This window comes from Grammomys surdaster, unplaced genomic scaffold (genome assembly GCF_004785775.1).
Source record: "Grammomys surdaster isolate TR1022 unplaced genomic scaffold, NIH_TR_1.0 125372, whole genome shotgun sequence".
In the NCBI taxonomy this organism is placed as follows: domain Eukaryota; kingdom Metazoa; phylum Chordata; class Mammalia; order Rodentia; family Muridae; genus Grammomys; species Grammomys surdaster.
Genome location: NW_021620244.1, coordinates 279,362 through 304,694, shown reverse-complemented (window position 1 = coordinate 304,694; position 25,333 = coordinate 279,362). Strand labels below are relative to the sequence as shown.

At 37.3% G+C, this 25,333-nt stretch overlaps 1 protein-coding gene across 1 annotated transcript in view; it reads left to right on the top strand.

Moving 5' to 3' along the window:
- Positions 1–25,333, top strand: part of LOC114637713 (calpastatin-like) — a 108,763-nt gene that overhangs the window by 44,967 nt on the left and 38,463 nt on the right. Inside the window, exons 4-12 of the mRNA XM_028785985.1 lie at positions 11,608–11,667; positions 14,167–14,205; positions 14,485–14,526; positions 15,768–15,821; positions 16,249–16,362; positions 17,596–17,685; positions 20,736–20,804; positions 22,935–23,033; positions 25,109–25,189. Of these exons, the coding sequence (XP_028641818.1) occupies positions 11,608–11,667; positions 14,167–14,205; positions 14,485–14,526; positions 15,768–15,821; positions 16,249–16,362; positions 17,596–17,685; positions 20,736–20,804; positions 22,935–23,033; positions 25,109–25,189 (648 nt within the window). The remainder of the gene's footprint in view (positions 1–11,607; positions 11,668–14,166; positions 14,206–14,484; positions 14,527–15,767; positions 15,822–16,248; positions 16,363–17,595; positions 17,686–20,735; positions 20,805–22,934; positions 23,034–25,108; positions 25,190–25,333) is intronic.

The window sequence follows — 25,333 nt, the reverse complement described above, 5'->3', positions numbered from 1 at the left end:
AATGAGACTATAAAGATCCAGCCTGTAAGCATCTGGCCTTCACAGCACAGCACATTAGTCAGAATTAGAGTTCTGAATCACATAGAAGGCAACATATGCAATGAACCAAGTTTTCTTAATATGTAGACACACTCGGTGATAGAGGGAAGTTTCTGATACAAGTGATTTAAATAACCAGCTCCAAGAATATCCTAGAGAGTGGTGGGAGAAAGCATTGAGAGAACACTGTTCTGCAGTGAACTTGTTCATCTGTTGTTAAAAGCATGACAAGAGAAAGTTGCAGAAAATAGATTTATTAGTCCATTTTTTAATTACATGAACTTTTTCTATGTTGCACATATGAGCAGGGCAAATAAAATCATTTTACATGATTCAGGTTTAAAGGCTAGCAATTATTAGTCACATATAATCTTTTAGAGGTGTACGTTTTTAATAAGACACAATTCAAAGATGTACTCAGCTCAGAGGACTAGGCCTACAACAAGGAACTGAAACTAATGGCCATAATTTATACTGCCCACCACTATGACTTCTTTTTAATATTCTCCGTCTCTTTTTCTCTGCTGTAGTTAGATTAATGTCTGCAGCTATCTCTTCCAGTTTCTTATGCCTCTGTTTGGGTATGTGTGATTCATACTTTTATCTATGCATGGTGTGGCATCTTCATTCCTTTGTCTCTGAACTTAGAAAAATGTAAAGTCTGCTTCAGATTACTCTGCTGTGTTAAGTTCTTAAAGAACACTGGGGATAGTGTTTACAAGTGTTCACTTTCACGAATAGTGTGTTATTTTCCCATGGCATTTGAAACATCTAACTTGAAAGTTCTTCAGGGCAGATTGTTTTCCAGGTGTCCTTTTGCTTGTATTGTAGACATATTTCTGTCAGATATTCCTAAAATATCCTGCCTGTGATCATTAAGGTTTTATGTGTGTAGATGCCTGTGCTTGAAATCCTTGAGCCACATGGAGAAAGTGAGTTGATTTCTGAATGTCTAATGGCAATAGGTATGGCTTTTGTTTTTGTTACAGTGTGTTTTAAAATTCATAGTTGTCCATTGCTCAAGGCAGGAAATTTTGGGATGGTGTTCAATATTAGCTTGTGGCTAATTTGTTCTTTATATTTTCTAGTTTTATGCCAATAAGTCTGCCCAAGGCCTGCAGCAGGATTCCTTTCATTTTGAGTAACTGGATTTCCAGTTCCAGCTATCAGGTGTCTTTCTGACATCACTGTGAGCCGATTATCTTCCAGCGTGCTCAGAGGAGGTTTCAACAGCTAATAGGCTAAATGATTCACATAACACTTCATTTATTCTTCTCAATATTTGTATATTCATAAGGTGAATGTATATTAAGACATATTAATATCTTAATCTAATAATATATTACATATATTATATATAAATATTAGACATATTTATAAATGAAGAACCAGAGTCCCAGAGAGTTTAAATGTGTCACAGATAGCAAGATTCACTTTGATTCTGGTTATTGTGTGTCGACAGACCTTACAAAGTTCTATATTTAGTTTATTTATAAATTATATGCATAGCTAAGTAGAACTTGTATCTAAATTTAAGTAAGCACTAGAAATCAACTTAAACTTTTATTGTACCTATTGTGTTAATATTATTTTATTTTTTTTAGTAAATGAGGTTTAAGTCTACTGATTGGAATCAGAAAATCTGCTGGTTAGTTTTGTGTCAGCTTGATGCAAGATAAAGTCATTTGAGAGAAGGGATCCTTAATTGAGAAAATGCCCCCATAAGATTGGCAAACCTCTGGGGCATTTTTTATATTAGTTATTGATGTGAGAAGGCCTAGCCCATTGTGGATGATACCACCACTAGTTGGTGATTCTGTGTTTTATTAGAGAGCAGAATAAGAAAGACACAAGGAGCAAGTCAGATAGTGGCACTCCATAGACTCTGGTTCAGTTCCTGCTTTCAGGTTTTGTTGAGTTTTTGCTTGGCTTCCGTCAATGTACTGGGACATGAACAAATAAGTCAAATAAAATCTTCCCTCCTCAAGGTTTTGGTCATGGTGTTTCACCACAGAAGTAATGACCCTAACTAAGACAGAAGATAGTGGCTTACTTGGTCTTCTTTAGACTATTTACATAGGCAGCACAAAAAGAAATGTTAGCCATCTTTTATAGAAAATATTATTAATTTATTAATAGTAAATATTTATAATAGTAGCACATATTAATAATAGTTCTAATACTGTTGTATAATAGAAGTAGTAGTAGTATATAACCAAAAATTCCCTTGCCATGTAAGAAATACAGGACTTTTGCTCAAATTTAGAGATAGGCACTATTGTTCATATAAAATTAAATTTCAATTGAATTTCAATATATCATACTTTAAAATATACTTTATCTCACTGCATTTCTGCTTGAAGTGAGAGTGGAGTAAATTAATAATAAACTGGAAAGTATTTGCTGCTATGTCAAATAGGCACAGAACTATGCTGAAGGCACTCATGCGGTCCAGACTCAGAGTCAAGTCCCACAGATACTAACTGTTCTCTTTGCTGTCATGCTAACTCTTCAGTATTGGTAAAGACTTTAGTTACTATCAGTGTATATTTTGAATTTTCTGGTGTCATTTTATTTCATTCCTTATTTTAATTTCAGTCATCAGAAAGTCAGCTTGGATAAGGAAACCTTGTTATAATTTTTGCCATTTTAACGTTTTTATTAAGAACGCAGTTCAGAGCCAGACATTATGATGTATACCTGTAATCCTGGCATTGCAATGTCAGGGATAATTTCTTCTTTGAGAATGATAAATAAAATTAGTGTATAACTCTTCAAAGCAATGATAACCACAGGACTGTTTGCCATTATGGGACAAATTGAATCACAGTAAGTAAATTCTTACTAGTTAAGTTTGACTTAATGACTCACGTGGACTTTTCTAAGCTTATATGATGGTTCAGCGATAGACCTCATAATCAGACGGTCACCCACTCTCTGATCTTCCTAGCTAGTGTTGAGATCATACATCAGCTGTGGCTATTGTTCCAGTTGCTAGGCAACATTTGCATGTTTATTTTGATTACATCAGAGGCCAAAGTTTCATGTATGCTCTACTGCCAAGAGCAATTTGAGTTTTGACACTCTATTTTTATCTTAAATATAGTCATCTTTTTCAATGTGCTCTCATAAATGTATGACATTCTCTAATGATCTGTCACCATTCACCTTTCCCAGATTGCTTCATTCTGAAGTACTAGATCAGCTACACTCTGAACTGAATATGTATAGGATTTCTCCATATCCAAGTTTAGTGTAAGCTATTTTACTTATCTAGAATCATTTAGTAATTCATTTGCAGTTTTTGTAACCTCCATTTATTTTTAGTTTTTCTTAAGCTAAGAAATGAAATTTGTCCTAGCAGAATATTCATGAACCTTGTCCATGAACCTTGTGTTCAAACCTAGGCTCCATAACTTCCAAGCGTCACTGCTCATTTATTAAATCTTGGTCATGATGTTTTCCTCCTAAGTGTTTGTAGAGGTGCCCTGAAAACAGGCATGTAAAGCATTTGTCCTAGTTCCTGGTGTGATTCTGTGCTTCCTCATCTCCCTATTGGTCACATTATATTAAATATGCAATAAACAATTTCTTCCTTTGTGAAGCCTTTACTAACCATCTCTGGAACCATACTCAAGAAATACAGACTGTGTCTGCTAATCGTCTATTATATTTAGTTCTACATTAGGTGTTTTCAGGATCATCCTTGTGCTAGCAGCACACTTCTGTGTTCTCCCTAAGATAGCCTAACTTTATTCCTAAATGATCATTTGCTTTTCTGTTACCAGATTCACATTTTATTATACTGAACACTATATGTTGTTAATCAGAACTTGTTAAACCTTTTTTTACCCATGATTCATTTTAGCATGAGAAAATTTTATATAACCCTGGATAATAGGTATATAAAATAGGTATACAACTTGAACATTTGTTGATAATAAATCTTAAGGAAATTTTACTTTAAAACAATTTTATCATTTAATTTTAACATTAATGATAAATTCAAATTACAAACTGATAAGATGGGTTGTTTATTTTTGTCTTAAGAGTTAATTCTTGATTGAGCACTGACACTAGTGTAGTTTGGATTTGGTCAATATTTGATTTTATAATTTTCAGAGCTAAGACTGCAGTTTTACATAATACATAGTAAAAAATGTCAGAAGTATGTGTAGGACGATTTTCAGAAGTTATTGAAAATTCTGTCCTAATACCAAGACAAAATTCACTTAGTTGTATGTTGTCAAATTCAAGTCAGCAATTCAAAGAGCAGTTTTAAAAGCCAAACATTTTACCACAATGTATTTCAAACTAATCCAATTCTTGAGTGTTCAGGAATGATAACAAGAAAATGTCAAAAGTGTCTGTTTTCCACATCATTATTATCTTTAAGGCACATCATTGTATGCCTTTAAGAAACTTTATATGTACCGTAAAAAAGTCTCTGTAATGCATATAATTGTAGCCTGCAATTTTAGCTGAAGTGCTTCTGGAAGTGTTTATTGGCATTAAGTGATATGATTGCAGGCACAGTGCAGATTGGCTGTGTCATGTGTTCAGAATCAAGGTCACAATAAAGTTCCATCATGTGACATGGATAGGTACTTCACAATTATTCTTTTCTGTGGGAAAAAAATGGAGGCCGCAGCGGTGGAATCCCAGAGGCTTTCTGCACTGGGGGGTCCCACATACACGTCCCACATACACGAGAAACGTCTGAGGTTCCAGTGACCTGGAGGCTTTGGTTGCAGCAGGCCCCAATGACACGAGAAGTCCTTGGTTCCAAAAGGTTTATTGTCATGGCGGATGGTGGATGGATCTGGGCGTACCCCTGTAAAACTCAGGGCAGTCCCGAGTTAAATAGGGAGGGAGGATCTGGGGAGGATCTGGGGAGGATCTGGGGAGGCATGCTTAATTTGCTCCGCCCTCTGGCCTTCATTAGAATGGAAATCCCTAGGTCCTGAGGCCTGTGGTCACGCCCTCTACCTGTGCACTTTGGGAGGGGCTGTAATGGCCTACGTGACTGAACAATGTAGTTCTGTGGAGACGAGACTGCGCATCAGGACTCTGGGTTCTGGGGGCGCAGCGAACACCTACCGGTTCTCACGTAGAGTCTCCCGGTTCTAAGACCATGCCTAGCCATGAACCAGAATACCCTTATGCACTCCCACATTTTTCTTTGGTTTTGTTTTATTTTTATGGAGGAAAGTTTATTTGTGCTTGCGGTTCCAGAGTAGTAAGAGTCCATTATAGCATGGAGACCTGGCTGCACATGGCAGGCACATATAGCAGCAGGAGCAAGAAGCTGAGAGATCCCATCTTTGAAGATCCAGAGGGATAATAATCCATTATGTTTGGGAAGGCATGGTATTGAGTGATAGGCATTATGGCAGGACCAGGAAGCTAGAGAGATCACATCTTCAACTCCAGGAAGGCCTGAAACTAAGGCAGACCTCTGCCAGCCTCCACTTGGGAAGATCCTACCAAAGTTCCTCACTTTGCCTTCCTTGAGCCCTTCAAGCTATATAGCTCACAGTACATCCCAAAGCCTCTGCCTTAATGCTGTAGAGCCCACAATGATTCTTATGTGTTTGATTTTGAATGAATTTTTAGCCATTTCATTTTAGAGATCTCTTATTGTAATTATTATAACCTCCATGTTCATTTATAGGACTTATATCATTGTAAGAAATTGCATGTTAGATGACTATATTGAAGTTCTTATTAAAAGCACAGTTGAGAAAGGAACCCAAGACATTCAGTGTGACAGCAGGCAATAGAGAAGAGTCAATATTTCATGATAAAGCTGATGATGGATTGATTCTTGTCAAGTGGAAAAGAACAGTATAGGGATTGAACCTGATGTTTTTGATAAACTTCAATAAAGGCTCGCCCAAGAGTATGAAGGCCCATCAATGCTACAGGTCAGGGGATATGCTAAAACTCTCATTTGACATCTTGGGAAAGGAAGCAAGGTCTACCTTAGGAGAAGAATACCTAGAACATCTGGTGTTCTACTCTGTATTTTATCAACTAAACCATCAGGTACAGGTGAGGAAAGAGACTGAAGTGAGTGTAGAGGAATTTTAATCCAGAAACATGACTGCTCTGACAAGAGATCACAAAGACCTTCTAGGTCTGTGTAATATAGCTATAATGCAGACGTGCCACACATCTTTAATCCCTCTGGCTGGAATATAGACACATCCTTAGCACATACTTTTACTCTCAATCAATGAAGATAATTTTGGTTTGTAGAAGGAATCAGCCATGTTTGAAAGATATATAATTGAGGGGCAGACAAAATGATGAATCAGAGAAGAATTTGACAGAATGAGTCAGAGATAGGATACACCCAACTTTCATGAGAACAGACAAAAAAGAGAAATGACTTAAAAGAGCAGCACTCATTCAGAGAGAGAGAGAGAGAGAGAAAGAGAGAGAGAGAGAGAGAGAGAGAGAGAGAGAGAGAGAGAGAGAGAGAGAGAGAGAGAGAGAGTGTTTTACTGGGACAGTTATGCAGAGACAGGTAGGTTGCAGGTGAAAACAGAAAAAGCCAGAGAATGAGAAAGAGACAGAAAATTAGAACAGATTGCCACAGTCAATTTGAGGCCAATCAGAGCAATTCAGTCAGCAACCAAGGGAAGCCAATTTGTGTCAGTCAGCTTGGAGAGGCATTTCAAGCCAGAACAGCTGAATTAAACCAGACAGCCAGAGTTCAGAAAGAGATAGAAAAGGTAAATTTATTAAAAAATGAGCATTTGAGATGACAGTTAACCTCAGACAAATAAAAGATGCTTTATAAGTGAGGCTGGCAGGCTCCAGTGGAGGTAGTGAGGATCATAAAAGTCATGCAAATTTGCCTGGGAAGAAGCCAAATGCCTTTGGCAGCCAAGTATTAAGTTTAAGTCTCTGCTTTGTAGTAAGTAAGAAGCTGAGGGAATAATTTTTCTATTACCTGGAATTAATGTCAAGAGACTGGATAAAAGATTTTTCCAGAAGCCTGTCCCTTTGTCAGAAGCTCAACTCTCTCACATTTTCCCATTTATAAGAACCCTCAGGGGCTCCCAGAAGCAAAATTTATTCCACCTTCACAAATGGCCTTCCCTTCTCATGCAGTCTCAGTAGACACACACATTCAGGGGAAGGCCCTAGAGAGAGATGTAGTGGGTATGAACTGCATACCCACTGCATGTCAACAGACAGCTTGTTTAAAGGAGATCCATTTGGTGGAGGAGACCATTCATGATGCAATAATGTTCACTTCCTCTTTATGATGGAGTGGCCTGGAGTTGAAGGAGGATTCTCAGCAAGACTGGCTGAGGTAGAGAAGTTATGATGCCAGGCTGAAAACTGGGAGATGTACCTTAAAGAGCACATTAGATATGCATGTTTTAAGAGAAAAAAAAGTTCTTACCATTGACATCTGCATGATAATAACAAAGATAGGGATGTTTTATGGTATATGTCCCAGGGATATGATGTACTGGTATTTCTGTAGTGGAGGATTGGGAATGAAGATGATGCAATACTGGAGACTTAAGAACTTTAAAGGCCAGTGAAGCAATTTCTGGTTTTTATAATATACTGCACAGTAGGAAACTTTGCTCATTCTGCTTAAGCATTGGAGATGTGGCAGGAGGGAAGGTTTATATGCCCAGAATGGGAAGCTTTTGGGAAATAAAACCATTTCTGTTTTTTTCAGGGGTCTTAAAAGCAAATTATCTTTCTCTAATATTTCTGATACTTCATTTATTAAATTTCTGGGACTCGTACAATAATGAATATGCAAATTTGAGAAGATTTTTTTAAAATAATGCCAGAAAATATAGGTTAATTTAAAAATTAAATGTTTATTTTTTTATTCTACAGCTAATGTCTTATCAGCATTGTTTTATTTTAATGTAACTTGTGTTACACACTTGTGTTGGACGTTTGTTAAGAGTCTTATCCCACGAGAAACCTTTTAACACTTCTGCTACATCATTTAAGTTATGAGACAAAACTGCTTGGTGTGATTGTTTATTTTGTTTACTTGTTTTGACGTCATTGAACTCAACTACTCAAAGTGATAGTTATGTCTTATTGTATATATTTTCAATTCCTGGAGCAGAGGAATTAGATTTTATTAGCTTTTTAGATTATGGCTCTTTGATGGGAGAATGGTGAATTATTTTTATCAGGTCATTAATTACTCTGATGCATGTTACTCTGATCCTTCCGTAGCTCACAGAAATAATCAGTTCTACTCTAGGTGCTTGGACGTTGCTTGAGTTTGGAAGGGTATGTATAGGTTCAGTTGCTCTCTAGTCTGACATGCAGTGCTAGCTCCATGGAGGTATTTCAGTGAATGTATGAGAATATTGAAAAGTAGCATGAGTGCTAGGCATTGCAGTGCTGGGACATGATGAGCCTGGTGTTTGTGCTATCATGTACTGCTATGCATGCCTTATTTATGGATGCATCTCCCTGGCTTTTTGTTTATATGGTTCCCCCTGATCCTGTATCCATATATAATCTATCATACCTTCATACCATAGACTGAATTCCCATGGGACTCTGACTTGCTGGAATGATTGTTTAACTCATGTCAACCCTGACAAGGCTTTTGCCTTTTACAAAGGCAAAGACATATCTATTGATCTCACCACACATCCCCAGAACTTAACACAGGCTCACACTGTGTTCCACATAAACTGAAGGAACCAGTAAACTGTGGTGAACCCTGGATATGAGATTCCATTTTCTCATCTTTTTAAAGTCTGTGTTAGTCATTAACAAGGTCATTGCTCATTATACTCTTTACAGATCTAGGAGTTAACTTTTCATGACTTTTTACTCACTATTGATATTCACGTTCATAGTTGGCAATTCAGATGATACAAAATGAAAGTATATTCACTCAGTCTTTTACATGAGATAATAAACATTAGACATTCCTTGCCTTCATCTATAGAATAAGAGCTGAACGAGGTGTAATTACTCAGAGTTGAGAGGGATAATAATGGGGTGGGGTCATTTCCATTTACAAGTCCTTAAAAAAATCAGTATTTATATTTCAGTTTTGGAAAATTTTATATGTCTTAATGTGGAATTTCCATGGAGGATCCCATGCAGGTGTAGCTGATGTCTAAGTCCCATTTTGACCATGCTTCTTTATTGCATGGAGTATATGGAGAGGTTTTAATAATTTCTGGTGAGCCATTGAATGTCTTCATTATTGGACATGAGGCTCACTTTTATGGATTATTTAATGGAGTAGTAGTTGGGCAGGAATAATCCAAAGATATGTTATCTTATAAATATTTTAATAAATTTCGATGTTTAAAATTAACATTTGATGAAACCAGAGAGATAGTCACATGGAGAAAAGTATTTGGTACTCTTGCAAAGTATCTTGGTTCAATTCAAAGCACATACATTGTGGGTCACAACTATCCATAATTCTAGTTCCAGGGAACATGATATTATCTTTAGACTTCTCTGTGCACCAGGCACACACATAGCATATATATATATATATGCACACACACACACACACACACACACATATATATATATATATATATATATATATATATATATATATATTTACACATAGGCAGATACTCATACAAATAAAATCAATGACAAAAATATTTTAAAATTTAATTTTTGCCTAAATATTTTCATCATAAAAAACATTTGTGTACCCAGCTTGTTTCTGCTGCTTTTTTGACATAGATGAAGAAAACCATTGAAGCAATGGAAACTTACTGAATTTGGTTAGAAATTGAACATTTCTATCTTTACATTGTAAGAGGTAGGCTTATCTATGCATGAGCATTTTAACCCCCAATAAATTTTATTCTCTGTGAAAAATATGGCTATTTATATATTTCTCCACTAATTTAGCTATAAAGAAAATCTATCTTTTTATATGTTCTAGTTTCTTATCCTAAAGAGAATGTGTAAGAGAGATTATTATAGTGCTTGGAGAGACAGAGACAGACAGACAGACAGACAGAGAATATGCACACATGCTGTTGGGACACATACCTGACTGCTGCCTATGAGTTTTCAGAAAAAAAAGTAAGCTCATGTGTTTTTGTTTGAACAGTGTGCTAAAACTATGATCCTTTATCTGTAAGTTACCCTAATTGAGCTACCTTAGTGTTAGCCGAAGTCTGTGGGTAAGTGATTTTAGTCATGGAAACTAGGTAGTAGCAGAGTCATACTGCAATCCTCTTGATTGGGACTCTGAGTAGGAGAAAAGGAGAGAGGAACAGTGAGAGGCTTATGATGCCTCTTGACATAGCTTCTGAAGTGGCTCAGGGTCAGGCATTGAAGACAGAACCCACATTATAGACTCTTCCCACCTTCTTAATAGAGTTACAGCTATATTGACAGTGAGTTGCTTAAATCAGCAACTTGTGTGAGATGAAATCCCTGAACTGTGAATTCTAATGGACTCAGATGTGAAGGGGTTTAAGTGAACCTGAGTTGGCATTTGCCAAAATGGCAAATACCTATTTTAATATTATCAGCATGATACAAGCTAAGTAAAGGAATAAGGAATAATACTCAATACTTGCATGCATCCACAGGCTTGGGCATCACTAATGATTCACTTGCAGGACTCCACCTCTACTATACATTCCAAAGGAGAACATTTCAATTTTTAGTTGCTAAGTCTTATGCTCTAAGGAAGAGCCAATATGAGACAGGTAATACAGCAACATTCTTTCTATACCCTGTCTTCCATGTTCTTTTCCTTATATGGCATTAAAAGGACAATTGCCATTTGTGTTGTGTACTTGTTTCTTCAAATTTTATAATATATATAGTTACTTGTGGCTGTGATACAATACCTGAAATAATTTATGTAAAGAAAGCAGGGTTTATTTCAGCTCATAGTTTTGGTGATTACAGCCCTCCCATAACCATGCTATCTAATGGCTCACTTCTTCCAGCCAAGCTCCACTTTAAAAAGTTTCATAGTTTTCAAAAATCACTAGTGCAGGACCAAGTATTCAAAGGCATGTGGGAATTCCTTCTCACAAAAACTACTTCATATTAGAAATAATGTGCTAGTATAATATAATATACATTTTACACAATTATCACAAATACTTATAAAACTAGCAAAATAGACATTATGTCCTATTTTACATGTCTGAAAAACTGAGACTTAAAGTCACAGGTGCTAGAAAATAACACCTAGCTAGGATTTAAACAAAGTTATGAAAGGATTCTAACAAGTGTCATAGTACATATTCTTTTTAAAGTAATATTAACAGTTATAACAAAGTTTATAAATTTGCAAGGTAATTGTTATCTAATGAAGAAAAATTGTGTGTGGGAAACTGAAGATTAAAAGAAAAAAAAACCTCCTGGTTAGTATTATGTAGCATGTAACAGACAGTTCACTCTTTGTGAACCCATCTGGTCACAAAGACTGGCTGGCAATACCAGTTGGAACAAGGGAAAACCTTGGTGGAAAGTAAGGGCAGTGTGGTGAAGAAAAGCTGAGGGCAAATTTAAGGGGGGGTTATGGCAACTCTGACTTTTATTCTTTCTTTCTAGGTGACAGCTTCCTCTGCTGCCACTGGCAAGTCTCCCAGTATGAGTACTACAGAAACTAAGGTAAAGAACCTTCGAGGGATAAGCTGAGTGAATGTTTCTTTAACTTGCTTGTCAGCAATCTGCTCACTGACAGATGCACTCCTTAGGTTAGGACTCACATTCTAGAAGTCAGCATCTTCTTCTTGAGTTGGAAACATGTGCAAATTATCCTCTGTTGTTTGAGACTCTTTAAGAAGAGTCACTGCTGGAATTTTTTGCCCTTAATTACATTTTGGAAAGAAGAGATAATCTCTCTAAATTTCCTGGAACTGAGTGAATAGGAATTCTTGGTTTTTGGTAATAATTGTAATGTTTTTGGTAGACATTTACAAGTAAAAAACTTCACTAAGTGACCACAGAAGCAAAAGAAAAGGATACCAGTTGATCCAAGGCAAAGAAAAATGATAATAGCACCCATTTCAGAAGATTGTGTAGGGAAACAATGAACTGTGTCTGTCCCATAGCAAATGCCCACTGTGAATGAACTGCTAGACAAGGAAGAGACCATGCAGCACCGGAATTGAATGCACAACTCTAGCTCCGTCTCACACCACTTTGGGAACTTATTTCACTTTTTAGATCTTGAATTATTTACTGAAAAGAGGCATGTTATTGTTTCTGAGAGTCATGAAACATAGCTAGTTATGTGTTAATTGAACTTAAAGTCCTGGTGCTTCTGATCTGATGGACCCTAACACATTAGTTGTCTGATTAGTATTGAGTTTCATACCATTACTACAAAAAATAATTTTTGTGATTATTGATTTCATTGTATATTAATAGCTGCTTAGGTCTGAATATGCAATCTTTATTTTAGTTTGAAGATTTCCCAAGCAATATCTTGATTACCAAATTGTGAAATGGAAGACATTAATATATTCTAATTATGACAATATTACCTGGCTTATTTCTTTGTAAATTATTTAATAAATTAAGCTTGTGTAAACTAAAAGACGATTCACAATCAGAAAAACACAAACAAAATTCATCAGTAGATATGTAGTGTGAAGGGACCCTAGATTTCTTAGAAAAACAGTTGATAATGAACTTTGATTTTTCCCTCCATCCAATAGAAATACTGGTGTAACTAGGAGGCATTTCATGAAGATGACGGTACTTTCACCTCAAAGCCCTAGAGATGATAAATTAAAACAGTATTTGACTTAGCTTCTTCAGATAACAAAAGTTCAGTAGAGGTTTTGCTACATCTCGAGCAGCCCAGAGAGGAAGAGCAGCAGGAGACAGGAGGACTGCTTTGTGGTTGCTCACCTTGGACGTTTATAAAGAACGAATCAAGTTTGTGCTGATTTTTATCTTGCCTCCATCAATATTGGTTGTATGTATTCATGGAGGTTTTGCTGTTTGCATATTTGGACAGGTCACTTTTAGCTGGTTAAAGCTGTGTAAAACAAAGTTCTTCAGAAGCATGCTTAGAACTTTAGAATACCATTCTACATTTAAGAATATGTAATATAATTTACAAAATTGTATTTAAAACTATGGATGGAATTTCAGAAAGCTTATAATGATGACACTTGTGACTTGTTTGTGTGTTTGTTTGTTTGTTTGTTTGTTGGGTCATAGTCAAACATTGGAAATATATATAGAAAAAACAAGATTATAACAGTTTTTACACAAAGAAGAAACCTTAAAAATTAATTTTATAAATGGAAATCCTCATGAAAAATTATAGACCCAAAATGAAAGACTTGCTTGGTACGCTAGTGTTTATGTGCCTAAATCCTCATGGAGTTAGATACTTATGCATGGGGATGTGTTAGGTCAGAAGTATCGGTCTTGATTTGAACATTTTGGTCCATTATGTAGATTGTCAGATACAAATTAAATTACTCTTGGGGCTATGCTCTTATATTAGGCAATTCCAGTCAACAAACAGATGGAAGGACCCGGTAAGAAAAGGCATAGAGAACAGGTGATGTAGTTCATTGTGCCCAGCATCTCTATTTACTAGTCACTTCAGCACATGCTATTATTCCAGCCCACGGTTTTCCGTAATAGCATGATTCCATTACAGACTTCCTCTAGGCTTAACCATCAAGCACATGCTGGCACTAAAAATAACTTTCCTGCTCTCTGTCCCTTGGTTCTGCCACTGCCCCCCATTCTTTGACACTTTGTACCCGAACCAGGGTAAGTATTTCATTGATATATATATGTGTGTGTGTGTGTGTGTGTGTGTGTGTGTGTGTGTGTGACTGACTTAGAAGGACAGAGCCCTTGGACTCGAAGGGGGAAAGCTTTTTTATGTTGTTTATATGTTTACTACAGTATTATTAGTAAAACTCTCTATTTGTCTTTGATACACACATGGTTACCTGCCATATGAATAGCAATATCTGAAGTGTGTGATCAACTTAAGTAATAAGCTTTATATTGATAATAATACCAAACTATTAGTTGAAGAAAATCAATTACATTCTTAGTAAATTATCTCCAGTATATCTTTTTAATTTATTTTTCCCTCTTTTATTATTGTTCTCCTCCCTCCCCCAAATTTAGGCTGTGAAAACAGAGTCTGAGAAGTCACAATCGAGTGAGGTAAATAGTTTAAGTCTGTGAGTGAATTATTCTGAACCTTTTAAAATAATAATGAAAGAATAGTTTCCTTTATTGGTAAAGGGATTTGTCAGCTAATTTAAATACCTTTGACTATTCTGTAGAATATAAACTCATAGAATAAAATACTTACATATAAAATCTTACAGCATTGAATTCATACATTGTTAAAATATGTAATATTTTATAAACAATAAACAAAAAGTATTTCATAGGTTATTTTATTCAAAAAAGATTCTAATTAACATTTTTTTTTAAAAGAAAGGAACAAAGGAGGAAAAATCTAGCAGAGGAGATGGCCTGGTAAGTAAAGGTACTTGCTAGTAAGACTGAGTTCAAACCCAGAAGCCACAACATAAGGAGAAGATCAATTCCTGTAACTTGCCTTTTACTTTTACCACACCACTATGACATATGCATGTGCACACACACTGACAGTCAAACATACACATGTATTCATGCACATGTATACATATATACTTATACATAAACATACACATGTACATGCATACAGGAGTGCACATGATAACATTCACATAAACAACACATGCACATAGGCACACATGCATGCACACACATAATACATTTGTGTGTACTCATACACTAATAATTTTAAAAGGAAAAAAGACAGTGCAAGTTATAGGTACCTTGAAACACTAGGAGAAGTGTGTTGAACCTGCCCCTAGATCTTTGGATGATGGCAGGGGGGTTAATCTTGACAGTCTTCTCTGGGATGGTAGAGATGATATGAGTCACTCAGGCTCTTTCCCCTGAGACCAACTCCTCTTGCTTCTATGACACTTGGCTGTCCAGTCTCAAAGTCATCCTGCCTCTATAGAAAGGTTGATTCCATGGTGCCAGGAGCAACATATTTTTCTTTTTAGTACAGTGTTGCACTATATTATTTCAACTGTTTAAGCAAATGCTTGGGACTGTAAGGTTTTCTGTAGGTCACAGAACAAAGAGAAACATTGGAAGCCCAGATATAGATGGGGTCATGGGGTAAAAGGTAAGGCTTATCTAATTCTGTAAAAGGGACCCTGCCTGCAGCCTTTGAATAGTTGATTCTATAGAGAAACATGTAAAAATAAAGTGAAAAGTGTCTTCTGTTCCACATTCCAATGCTTATGGTTTATCTACCAAATGTCAAAAGAATTGGACCTTTGGGGATATGATCATACTTCATCTCCTATGGACCAAGACTTCAAAATCAATGCAGTGGGATGTGGAGTGTCACTGCTCAGCAAACTTAATGCTTTTGATGCCTTTGTAGATAGCCTGGCATCTACTGATCAATCTGAGGGAATGTGTAGAGCAACCAGAAATTTAGCAAGTGTGTGTCTTTGTTTTTTCTGTGTCTGATAATGGCCACCAATGGAATCTGCTGGCTGGTCATTGTTGACCACAATGTATGCCTGGAGTTCCTCCTGAGGACAGGAGATTGTATTCATGTAGTCAGGATTGTATTCGTGGGGCAATTTGTGATTATAGGAATAGTAGATTTTAATACAATAATACAGCTTTTACTTCTTTGAAATTAACAGCAACCTGTGGATCATGAAAAAAAGTCTAAAGGAAGGCCAAAGGAAGGGTCAGAGGTCAGTGATTATTGCTGGGACTTGATCCTGTGTAGCAATATCTGTTGTGATATGAGACTGACTTGTTTCCTCAACTGATCCTGATTTTCTTTTCAGGACAGGGTTTCTCAGTTTAGCCTTGACTGTTTGGGAACTAGCTCTGTAGATCAGATTTCTCTTGAATTTATAAAAATATGCCTGCCTCTGTCTCTGTTATCCACTGCCATCTGGAATGTTCAGTGATTCTTAATGAAGATTTTAGGATGATTTGCAGTATTTCAGATTTTGTACCTAATGTACAATGGCATTTACCTCACGCTAATTGCTATTTTCACAGTTCAAAACTGTAAAAAGCATAACTGTTATACATAGCTTTTATTCTATAAAGAAAAGTATCTAAACTGCTTTAAACTGCCATCATGTTGATAATATATCTATGTGCTTTCAGCCCAAAAATCTTCCCAAGCATACATCAGATACAGGAAGTAAGCATGCTCATAAAGAAAAAGCACTTTCCAGATCAAAGGAACAGATGGTGTCAGAGAAATCATCAGAATCAAAGGTGAGCTTGATAAATATGAAGACACTAATATCAACTTATTATTAGGTGTGGCCCCTATTGGCCCAAAGTGTACAGTTGAATTTTTGAGGTTGCACTGAATGCATTTGGTATTGTAATGACACAATGCTGTTGTTGCTTTGGATTTGCAAGAAGCACTGTAGGGAATATGGGATAATGGAGTCCCTAATGAAGGCCAGCAGGTAGATTTAGGCAAATGCACTGTTTAGCCTTCTCATGCTGCCCATCGTGGCCAGTCAATGACTCTGGTGTCTCCCAAGCAGAAAACTTTGAAATGAAGTTGTTTTCTAGGCCCCTATAAACTTCAACCAGGGAACTATTGCTCATACTTCTTGTTCTCTGTCTCTCTTTTTCTGTCTCTCTGGGTCTATTCATCTGTCTGTATGTTGCTCTCTCCCACCACTCTGTGTGTGTGTGTGTGTGTGTGTGTGTGTGTGTGTGTGTGTTCCATCTATTCTTGAATCCATGGCCTCTAATAATTCTCCTGCCTCAGTCTTCAAAGCAACTGGAACCACAGAATACCTGACTCCTTCTGCTTCTTTACACAGAAGTCTTGAAGCATTTTTATGATCTTGTAGAATACATGAACACATGAAACCTAAACTCAGAAATTGATTCTGTAGTTACACAATTAAAGACACTTTGCTCTTAGAAAAAGAAATGTATGAGAAGCTTCTCACTGAGAATATTTGGAAGATAAAACTAGGCCTACTTCAAAATACATTTTATATCAGAGTTTACAAATATGTGATTCAGCAGTTAAATATAAACACATTGTTTGTTTGGCTTACAATTATGCTGGAAATTATTTTTAACTGTTTTAAAATTATTTTTAAATTAGGTAAAGATGTCAGGGCATTTCACATAAAATCTCAATTTATAGCTTCTGTTAAAAATCAGACTATCTGAAGAATTGGGTTCAGATGACAGCAGTGGGAGAGGAGTGTCACAATTCCTTTGTGGGATACAGTGTGCCACAGAACACTAAGCTCACTGGCCAGGTGTAATGATGTTTTCACATCTGTGTGATCTAAATGGACCCTGTAGGCTCTTGAGACCAGCCCTATATTGCACACAACTTTGCAGAAGAAAACTAGCAAACTCCACAGTGATTTTGTGAGAACAAACTGGCAAATGTTGGTGACATTTGAAGCTCATGATCTTGATCACAGTCAAAGATACTTAATCCTGTCACTCTTATATCTCTGTTCTCAGACAAAATTTCAAGATGGTCCTTCTGCTGGTGGAAAGAGTGTGGCTGGAGGTGTGACTCTGGCCACTGCTTCAGACAAGGTGGTTGGTAAGGTGAGCACACATATACAGACATAACATGAGCCAGAGAGGAAATTTTGAAATGTATGTATCTAGTAAATACTTATTGGACATCTGACTTCCAAGACCTGATATTAACACCAAAGAAATTAAAATATAAGTTGGGTCAGGCCTTGCCTTCCAGGTTCACAGGTATGAAATCAAGGACATAAAACTTTCATGAATGCTTGAGTAGGCATTATGCTCAGCTTTGAATGTTCACTACAGCAGCCTTGACACTAAGTCACAACACAGCAAGGGTGTGAGTTGATAGCATGATTCTAGATGTGTTGACTAGTCCCAGGGATCCTGCATTGGAGGAGCTTCAGATGGCAGTCTGAGTGTGTGCAGAAAGTCACAGAAAAAGGTAAAATTTTCTGAAACATCTTGCTTCCTTGGATCTTGAGATTCCAGGCATATTGTTTTAACCAAACTTACAAAAGCTTTTATGTAAAAACTCACATATGAGGGGTTTTGTGATAGATTACTTGTATATTATCTCAAGACCTTACTATCACCCTGGGAAATCTTGTGACCAATCTAGTGTGTATTTAAATGAACTAGTTTGAAAAAAGTAGATTTAACTAGATATGTTACAACACAAACTTTTAAGTATATTCAAAATTTGAGGTTTGATGTTAGCAATTAACTAGCCCATGTTATCAGTAAAAGCTAAATGATCCAAACGAGAAAAGGTTACGTGGAATTCTGTTATTGATTGGCTTGATTCTGGACTTTCCATAAGTATTTGATTTTACTTTACTCCTGATTCATACCCATCTCAGTAGGACTAATCAAACCTGTCTTGTTTTAGTATGTGGCAGCTTTGTAGCATTAGAGTTGACTGGAGAATGTGCTGGCCACATTAAGAACAGCCCCCACCTAGAGAAACATTTTATGAGGAAAGGTGGATTCCATCTGGCTCAGGGAACTCACAGAACTTCAAGAGAGAGCTCCTGGTTTTTGCAGGACATCTGGCATTCCAGGCTTGCAAACACTTTGAGGTGTTGAGCAGTTTCAGATGAGTTCTGGGCAGAAGCACATTCTAGTGTCAGAAAGCACAAAGTCCAGAGGTGGCTGTAAGACCAGAAAGACAGGTTAAGGGTGCTGTGGAGAATTTAGGAGCTTGTGGGTAGTGACAGGAAGGTGCAGGTTGCTTAGGGCTGTTTCAGTGGTGCTGGTGAGTCATTATGTAGCTAACTTAGAACTATAATAGAAGAAAATAGGAGAGCTATTCACAGTTATTGCAGAGGCAAAACATTCAGATTTAGGAAAGAGTTGGCCTAAGAGGGCAGAGGTAAAGAAAATGTACAATGTGCTAGGGCTTCCGAATAAGGCATAAGTAGGCTGATGACACTGAAGTAAGACAAGATAGATGCCACAGCACCAAGCTTTTGGAGGTTCTCAGTATGTGGTCCAAGCACAGGGTCAACACTGAGAGCAAGTGCCTGCTTAGGAGTAGAGTGGTGGATTTACAGCACTGTGCTTGACCTCTGGTTACTTTGAGAAATCAGCAGAAGCTTATAGAATATATGTGGAGAAAGGACTGTGCCTGATTAGGGCTAGACTGAACTTAAATGTTTGGCAGGCCTAAGGAAAGGTATATAGCAAAATAATTAATGTATTTTGTGGTGCACAGAAAAAGGGAGACAGTAGAAGAGAAGTGGGAGAGAGAGGAGGGAATGGAGATACAGGAGATAGAAAGGAAAAGATGAGACAGGAAAAGGGATGAGGAAGAGTTGTGAGTGTGCACACAACTACACAAAGAGGCAGCTGACTCTAGGAAGGGGCTCAGATGCTCAGACTCTGGCTTGCACCTGGCACCATGTTCTTAGCACCAAAATCATAGAAGTTGCTAATTTGGTGTTTAATTATATAGCAAGTGCTTACATCATACTTACCAACTATCAAACATTAACATAACCTTCGTAACCCCGAGGTAGTTACCATCATTGTCCTCATATGACTATGAAAACACAGGACAAGGGAAGTGATTTATAATTCTCAAGCACCTGTGTATGTCACTGCTGGTATACAAATTCAGGCAGTTTGAGATTTGCTGCCTGAAATTGATATGTTCAAATGGTACATGGCCCAGGAAGGTTCTAAATGAAATAACTTAACCAATATAATTCCTACCAAGATTCCCTGTCCCTAGAGGATTTGGCATAGACCACCATTGTAAGTCAGGAATATAGAGTATGTGCTACTGGAAACAGCAGAAGAGATGCACAAGGTGGCATTACAAGGGCAGAATCAGAATGCTGCTTTGCTGTGGCAGATGTGGGAGACAAGAACTGACACAGTGGTGCTCCCCAGGGTCATCTTCAGAGGTTATATCTGGATGGAGGCAGGAAGGTTGCAGGTTGAAAAGTTTCCAGCTGCAGGAACTGCAGTAATTAATAGTAAAAGGAGAATATATATGAGGAAAATCAAGAAAAGAACTATGAGCTACCAAGGCAAGAAACACAGCTGTCCTGGTGAGCAGAAACAAAGACACAGGGAACAGCAGCTACCAGAAGCAGCTTTGGAAACAACTTGTAGGGTTTCAAGGCCCAGGACAAGTGTGGTGGACAAAGGGCCGGGCAATCCTGGTGCAGATCATGGTTTTGTTCCTAGCTCTGTAACCCAGGGAAAGTCACTTCATCTCTACTATTTTCCTTCCTCTTTTCCTCTTGATCTTTTCCTTCCTATTCTCTTCTGTCTCCCTTCCCTGCCCTCTTCTCCCTTCTCTTAACCTCCATCTCTTCCATATACCAAACAGCATTTTAATTGCCTTTCTTCATATCTTTCATTTGACTTATCAGTCCTTAAACCAGTCTATCACAAATCAGATACATTTGTTTTCCTTTTTGAGCCTGATCTCTCTAACTCTCTCTTCCCTGTCACTAAACAGGCTTCATGTGTGTAGCAGTTTTGAAGCATTTGCTATTACCATCCAGAGCTGATCATGGGACTAGTACATGATCTAGGCTATTAATATTTGAATAATATATGAATAAAGGTGTATGAAAGGTTTTAAAGTCCTTTTACACTCCCTCTAGAAAAAAGAGACTAAATCATTAACTCCAGCTTTACCTATGGAGTCCCCACTGAACAAGCCCTCTGATAAGGTATGGAGACCAAATGACACTTCATCATCAGACATGTATCCTCTGTTGCCTGTCTCAGCCTGATTTCTTGTTGTTTTAAAGGAAAAATGTAATGACTTAAAATTTAAAAAGTTATGACTGAGTTGATAATGTGACCATCACACTATTTGTACCATTTTATGGTATAAGCCTCTGTTTTGAAAATTCTAGTTTTATTTCACCAAGTTCATTTATAGTTTCTCTGTGGGGTTGTAACTTGTGCATGGGTGTGGGTCCTGTTGCACTGAGTTGTGAGTCCTGCGTGTCTGCCAGGGCACCAGGCAGATGCTGGGCTATAAGAAGATGCAGAACTCCACTCCGGGCATGGGGAGATCACAGTCTGAGACCCGTGGGGGCAGAGCTCTTGGGTGGGGACCCTGTCCAGAGATTGACTGGTTTCAGACTCCTGGGTTCCCAGTGGTTGGGACTGGGAGCATCCAGGCTGGACCGGCCTCAGCCGAGGGGAACGTAACAGAAGCTCCGCACTCTGCTGGGAAGTGAGACACTTGGTCACAGCTACTTGCTTGGCTAGGTCATGGCTGGCTCAGCTAACTTGCTTGAGTTGGTGGCCTCCATGGCTGGAATGCAGAGAGGTCCTCTGGCAGGAGAATAGGCAGTAGCTTGTTGGTTGAAACCCCCCTATGGTTCTCCACAGAGGGCCCCAAGGACTCGAGGAAGTCCATGGTTTTAAAAGGTTTATTGTAATGAGAGAAAGTTGAATGAAGCTATACCCCATGTCCTCAGGGTGGGCCTGAGGTTAAATATCTTTTGCATGGAGGAGGATCTTGGAAGGAATCCTTAATTGGCTATGCCTCCTGGCCTTTAGATATCTCATTAATATGGAGATCTCTTGAGGCTATACAGCCTGTGGTCATGCCTGTGCTACCTGTGTTACCTGACCTAAGGCCACAAACCTTTCTTTAGGAGGGGCTGTGGATAAGTGAAAGCAACCAGGGGCCAGGAGCAAGGCCGAACACCAACCATCCCATTAGGGTATTATCCTAGGTTTGAGACCTGTGCTTGACCAGGTACCCAGCTGCCTCTCACAGCCCACTGCCCTACATTTCTCTTCTGGAAATAATGTGTTCTTTAGCAACATGCATAGTTGTTTGAGACTTAGCAAGTATCTTGGTTTTAGAGTGGGGACATCTAAGGGTTGTCTAAGTATTCTGTATTGGCTCTCTATTGGTAAAGAATATAAGGTACTTAAAAAAAAATCTATCCCCCTCCCACAAGAAACCACAGTAATAATAAAAAGGTAGAAATAGTCTAAAGCTAATGTGCCCTAGTTTCTGTTACACATATCAATAATCCAATGAATCCTAAGACCATTTTAGGATTGTGATAGTTGTAAAAGGAAACCATCAGACATATTCAGTGACACTTTTAAGTTTGAGGTGTGTAGTAAGTGTCATACAGGTCATAAGTCAGGAATATACAGAGTTTATGTGCTATTGGAAACAGCAGAAAAGATGCCCAAGGTGAAAAGACAGGGGCTGTTTTTTACGTTAGGTGCCTGTGCAGAATGAGCTATTCATAACTACAGAATAAGGTGACAGCAACCTCTCATTAATATGTTAAGTTTATGTTGGCAAACTAAACTGGCAATTCATGTCTTTAGGATTGATCTCACATAATTTCTCTACAGGGTTGTTTTTGGGCAAGTCTGTGAACAACAACAATGCTCATTAAAGAATGGAAAAATACAAGAATTTTTTTTAACTTCTTTTTGGAAGAGTTGCTGTCTACAGATTTTGCTAGAATGAAACAATGAGGGATACTAAAAAGCAACAAGTACCATATGGCTCATGTTTGCATTGTCTTGGTCTCTTTCCTTCTTGACTGTCAGTCAATACAGTGGCTTGGTAGCTTTTGTGAACCTTTGTTGCTGTAGTTAATGACTTGGAATTTTTTGAAATGATGATTCTTACCTGAATGTGGCTTTTTATTTTTCCAATTGACATTTTGGACTCTGCATCTTCATATTAAAAATGAACTACATTTTAACTATTTTTGGACTTGGAAAAGTTACAGTATTTGATACATTTTAGTAGTTAAAAATCAAGGGAATTATATCTACCAAATAACATATCTTATCTCTTCCATTTCTAGTCAGGCATGGATGCTGCCTTGGATGACCTGATAGACACCTTAGGTGAACCTGAAGATACTAACAAAGATGATCCACCATACACTGGACCAGTAGTTTTGGTATGTGTTGGGTGGCAGTAAGCATTCATTGTTAATGGGTAGGAAAGCAAATAAAGCTGTGACTATCAAACATAGGACTGCATATCCTTTTCTGTTGATTATATAGAAGCAGGAGGGTATCGGAATTGAAATTAAAATCCAAACTCAGTGGTGAGGGTAGAAATGGTCTGCCTTGTGACACTACACAGTTGCTTTGATTCAGAATATGTCTGGCAATGCTAAAACTCTCACTGAAAGAACTGACTAGGTCAGAACGTCTTGTTTTCTGTCCTTTAGATTTGATGCAGTAGACTTGAACTTAAAATAAGTTTTAGATCCTTATGATACTATGTTAATCTATTCTTGATTTCCAAGGAACAATGTAATTTTTTTCTGGTGTTAAAAATGTTGTAGAATAGATGAAAACATTTTCAACAGATGCCATTAAATATTTGTTTCTATAGTTTACAATAAATAGAAAAACAGAGACAAAGACAACTCAATAGAGAATTAATGAACAAATAGTGTAAGAGTCTACCAGGAAATTAGGAAAATAGCATAAAGCATGACATGGTGCCTTTGACTCAACCAGATTGCCAAAGGTTTAAGAATCTGACAGGTCAATTTAGGCATTAGGTTCTAAAGAGATGTTCCCTTCAGTCACAAACCCCTCCAGAGAGATCTTGGAAGCCTTGCCTCTGTATACAGTAAAGGATAATGGCAGAACATTTGAAACCAATGTGGTCAACAGAAAATAGGAAGTTATTCAGTGCTTTTGAAAAAGAAAATGAGGGGGACCGGAGCCATTACAAGGTCCCCTTCAATTACTGGAGGTCAGGCCTCTATCCCCTCCTTTGCAAGATTAGAATTGCCACAGCCCTTCTATACTTAGAGAAGGGAGGAGTTGTCAGGGGCAGCCCTGATTACACACTGAAGGCCTAAAATCACCCATAGGCCTAAAAGCAGCAATAGGCCTGTCATACTTGTATACTAATACCAAGTCTTGGGTCTCTGTGGAAAAACATTGAAACAGATGGCTATAAGCTATTGTAAACAGGCAGCTTTTGTGGAAGTTTACCAGCCCGAGTAGTCATAGACCTTGTAAATAGGTAGCCTTGGCAAAGAATACCAACTTAGATAAGGACAAGTGAGTCATAGGCAGAGTCATAGTGACCTGTTCCCTGAACCTTCACCCAGCCAATATCCGGTTCTGGAAGATATCTGTATTCTCCCTGAACACCCATACTCCAGTGTCATCCCCTTCCCTACATCCTGCCTTTCTGTGTTTATAACCCCTGTGTGAATGAATTACGATTTGAGAAAAAATAAATAAATTATTTAAAAAATAAAAAATAAAAATAAATAATTTAAAAAATAAAAAAATAAAAATAAATAAATTATATATCTCATAGGAAACTTTTATCTGCAATATCTGAAGGGTACTTAGAACCCAGTAATAAAAACCCAATAAGACCCTGCCTTACTAGCTATTTTTGTAAAGAAGATATATAAATGTTCAGTAAAAACAAGAAAAGGTCTAAAAAAAAAAAAAAAGAAAATGACTTACGTATGTATCAACATGGTTATATTACAAAGTCATGATTCTGAATAAAGTAAACCAGAGCAACAAAATACTGTTTATATAGATATGAAAACATGCAAAATTATAATGTATATTTCTCATGAATTCCTACATTTGCAATATTTTTAAAATATTCTCTTCAGTTTGTAGTCAGTGATAAAACTACATGTGTCACAGTATAAAAATAAACCATAGAATAAATGAAAATATTTTCAAAAGTTACAAAACATTTACTTCTAGAGTTTATAAAAAAATAAAAAGAAATCCCAGAGAAAAAGGTAATTCAATAGAAAATGATAGAGATGGTGGATTGAAGTGCAGGTGCTCCCTCTAAACCTAATTAAACAGTTGTTAGTGTGCACGTAGAATTTTAGGGTTAGATTTTAACTTCTGAATGATTTCTTTTCATATCAATAGATACAGAAAGATCAGCACTGGAATAGTACTTTGGTTTCACTTATCATTCTTATCAGATTAACTGCATCATTTGTCTTTATGAATGATTCTCTTCCAGGACCCAATGGATTCTACCTTCATTGAGGCATTGGGTATAAAAGAAGGAACTATTCCTCCAGAGTATAGGAAACTTCTGGATGTAAGTTATCTTTCACTTTTGTCTTTCACATTTACTTCTTGGAAGATAATTCTATAACAATATCAAAATTTAGAAAATGGAATGGGGCACATACAGTTGTTACTACTGAGAAGTGCTCTCTGTGTGTTACTACTGAGAAGTACT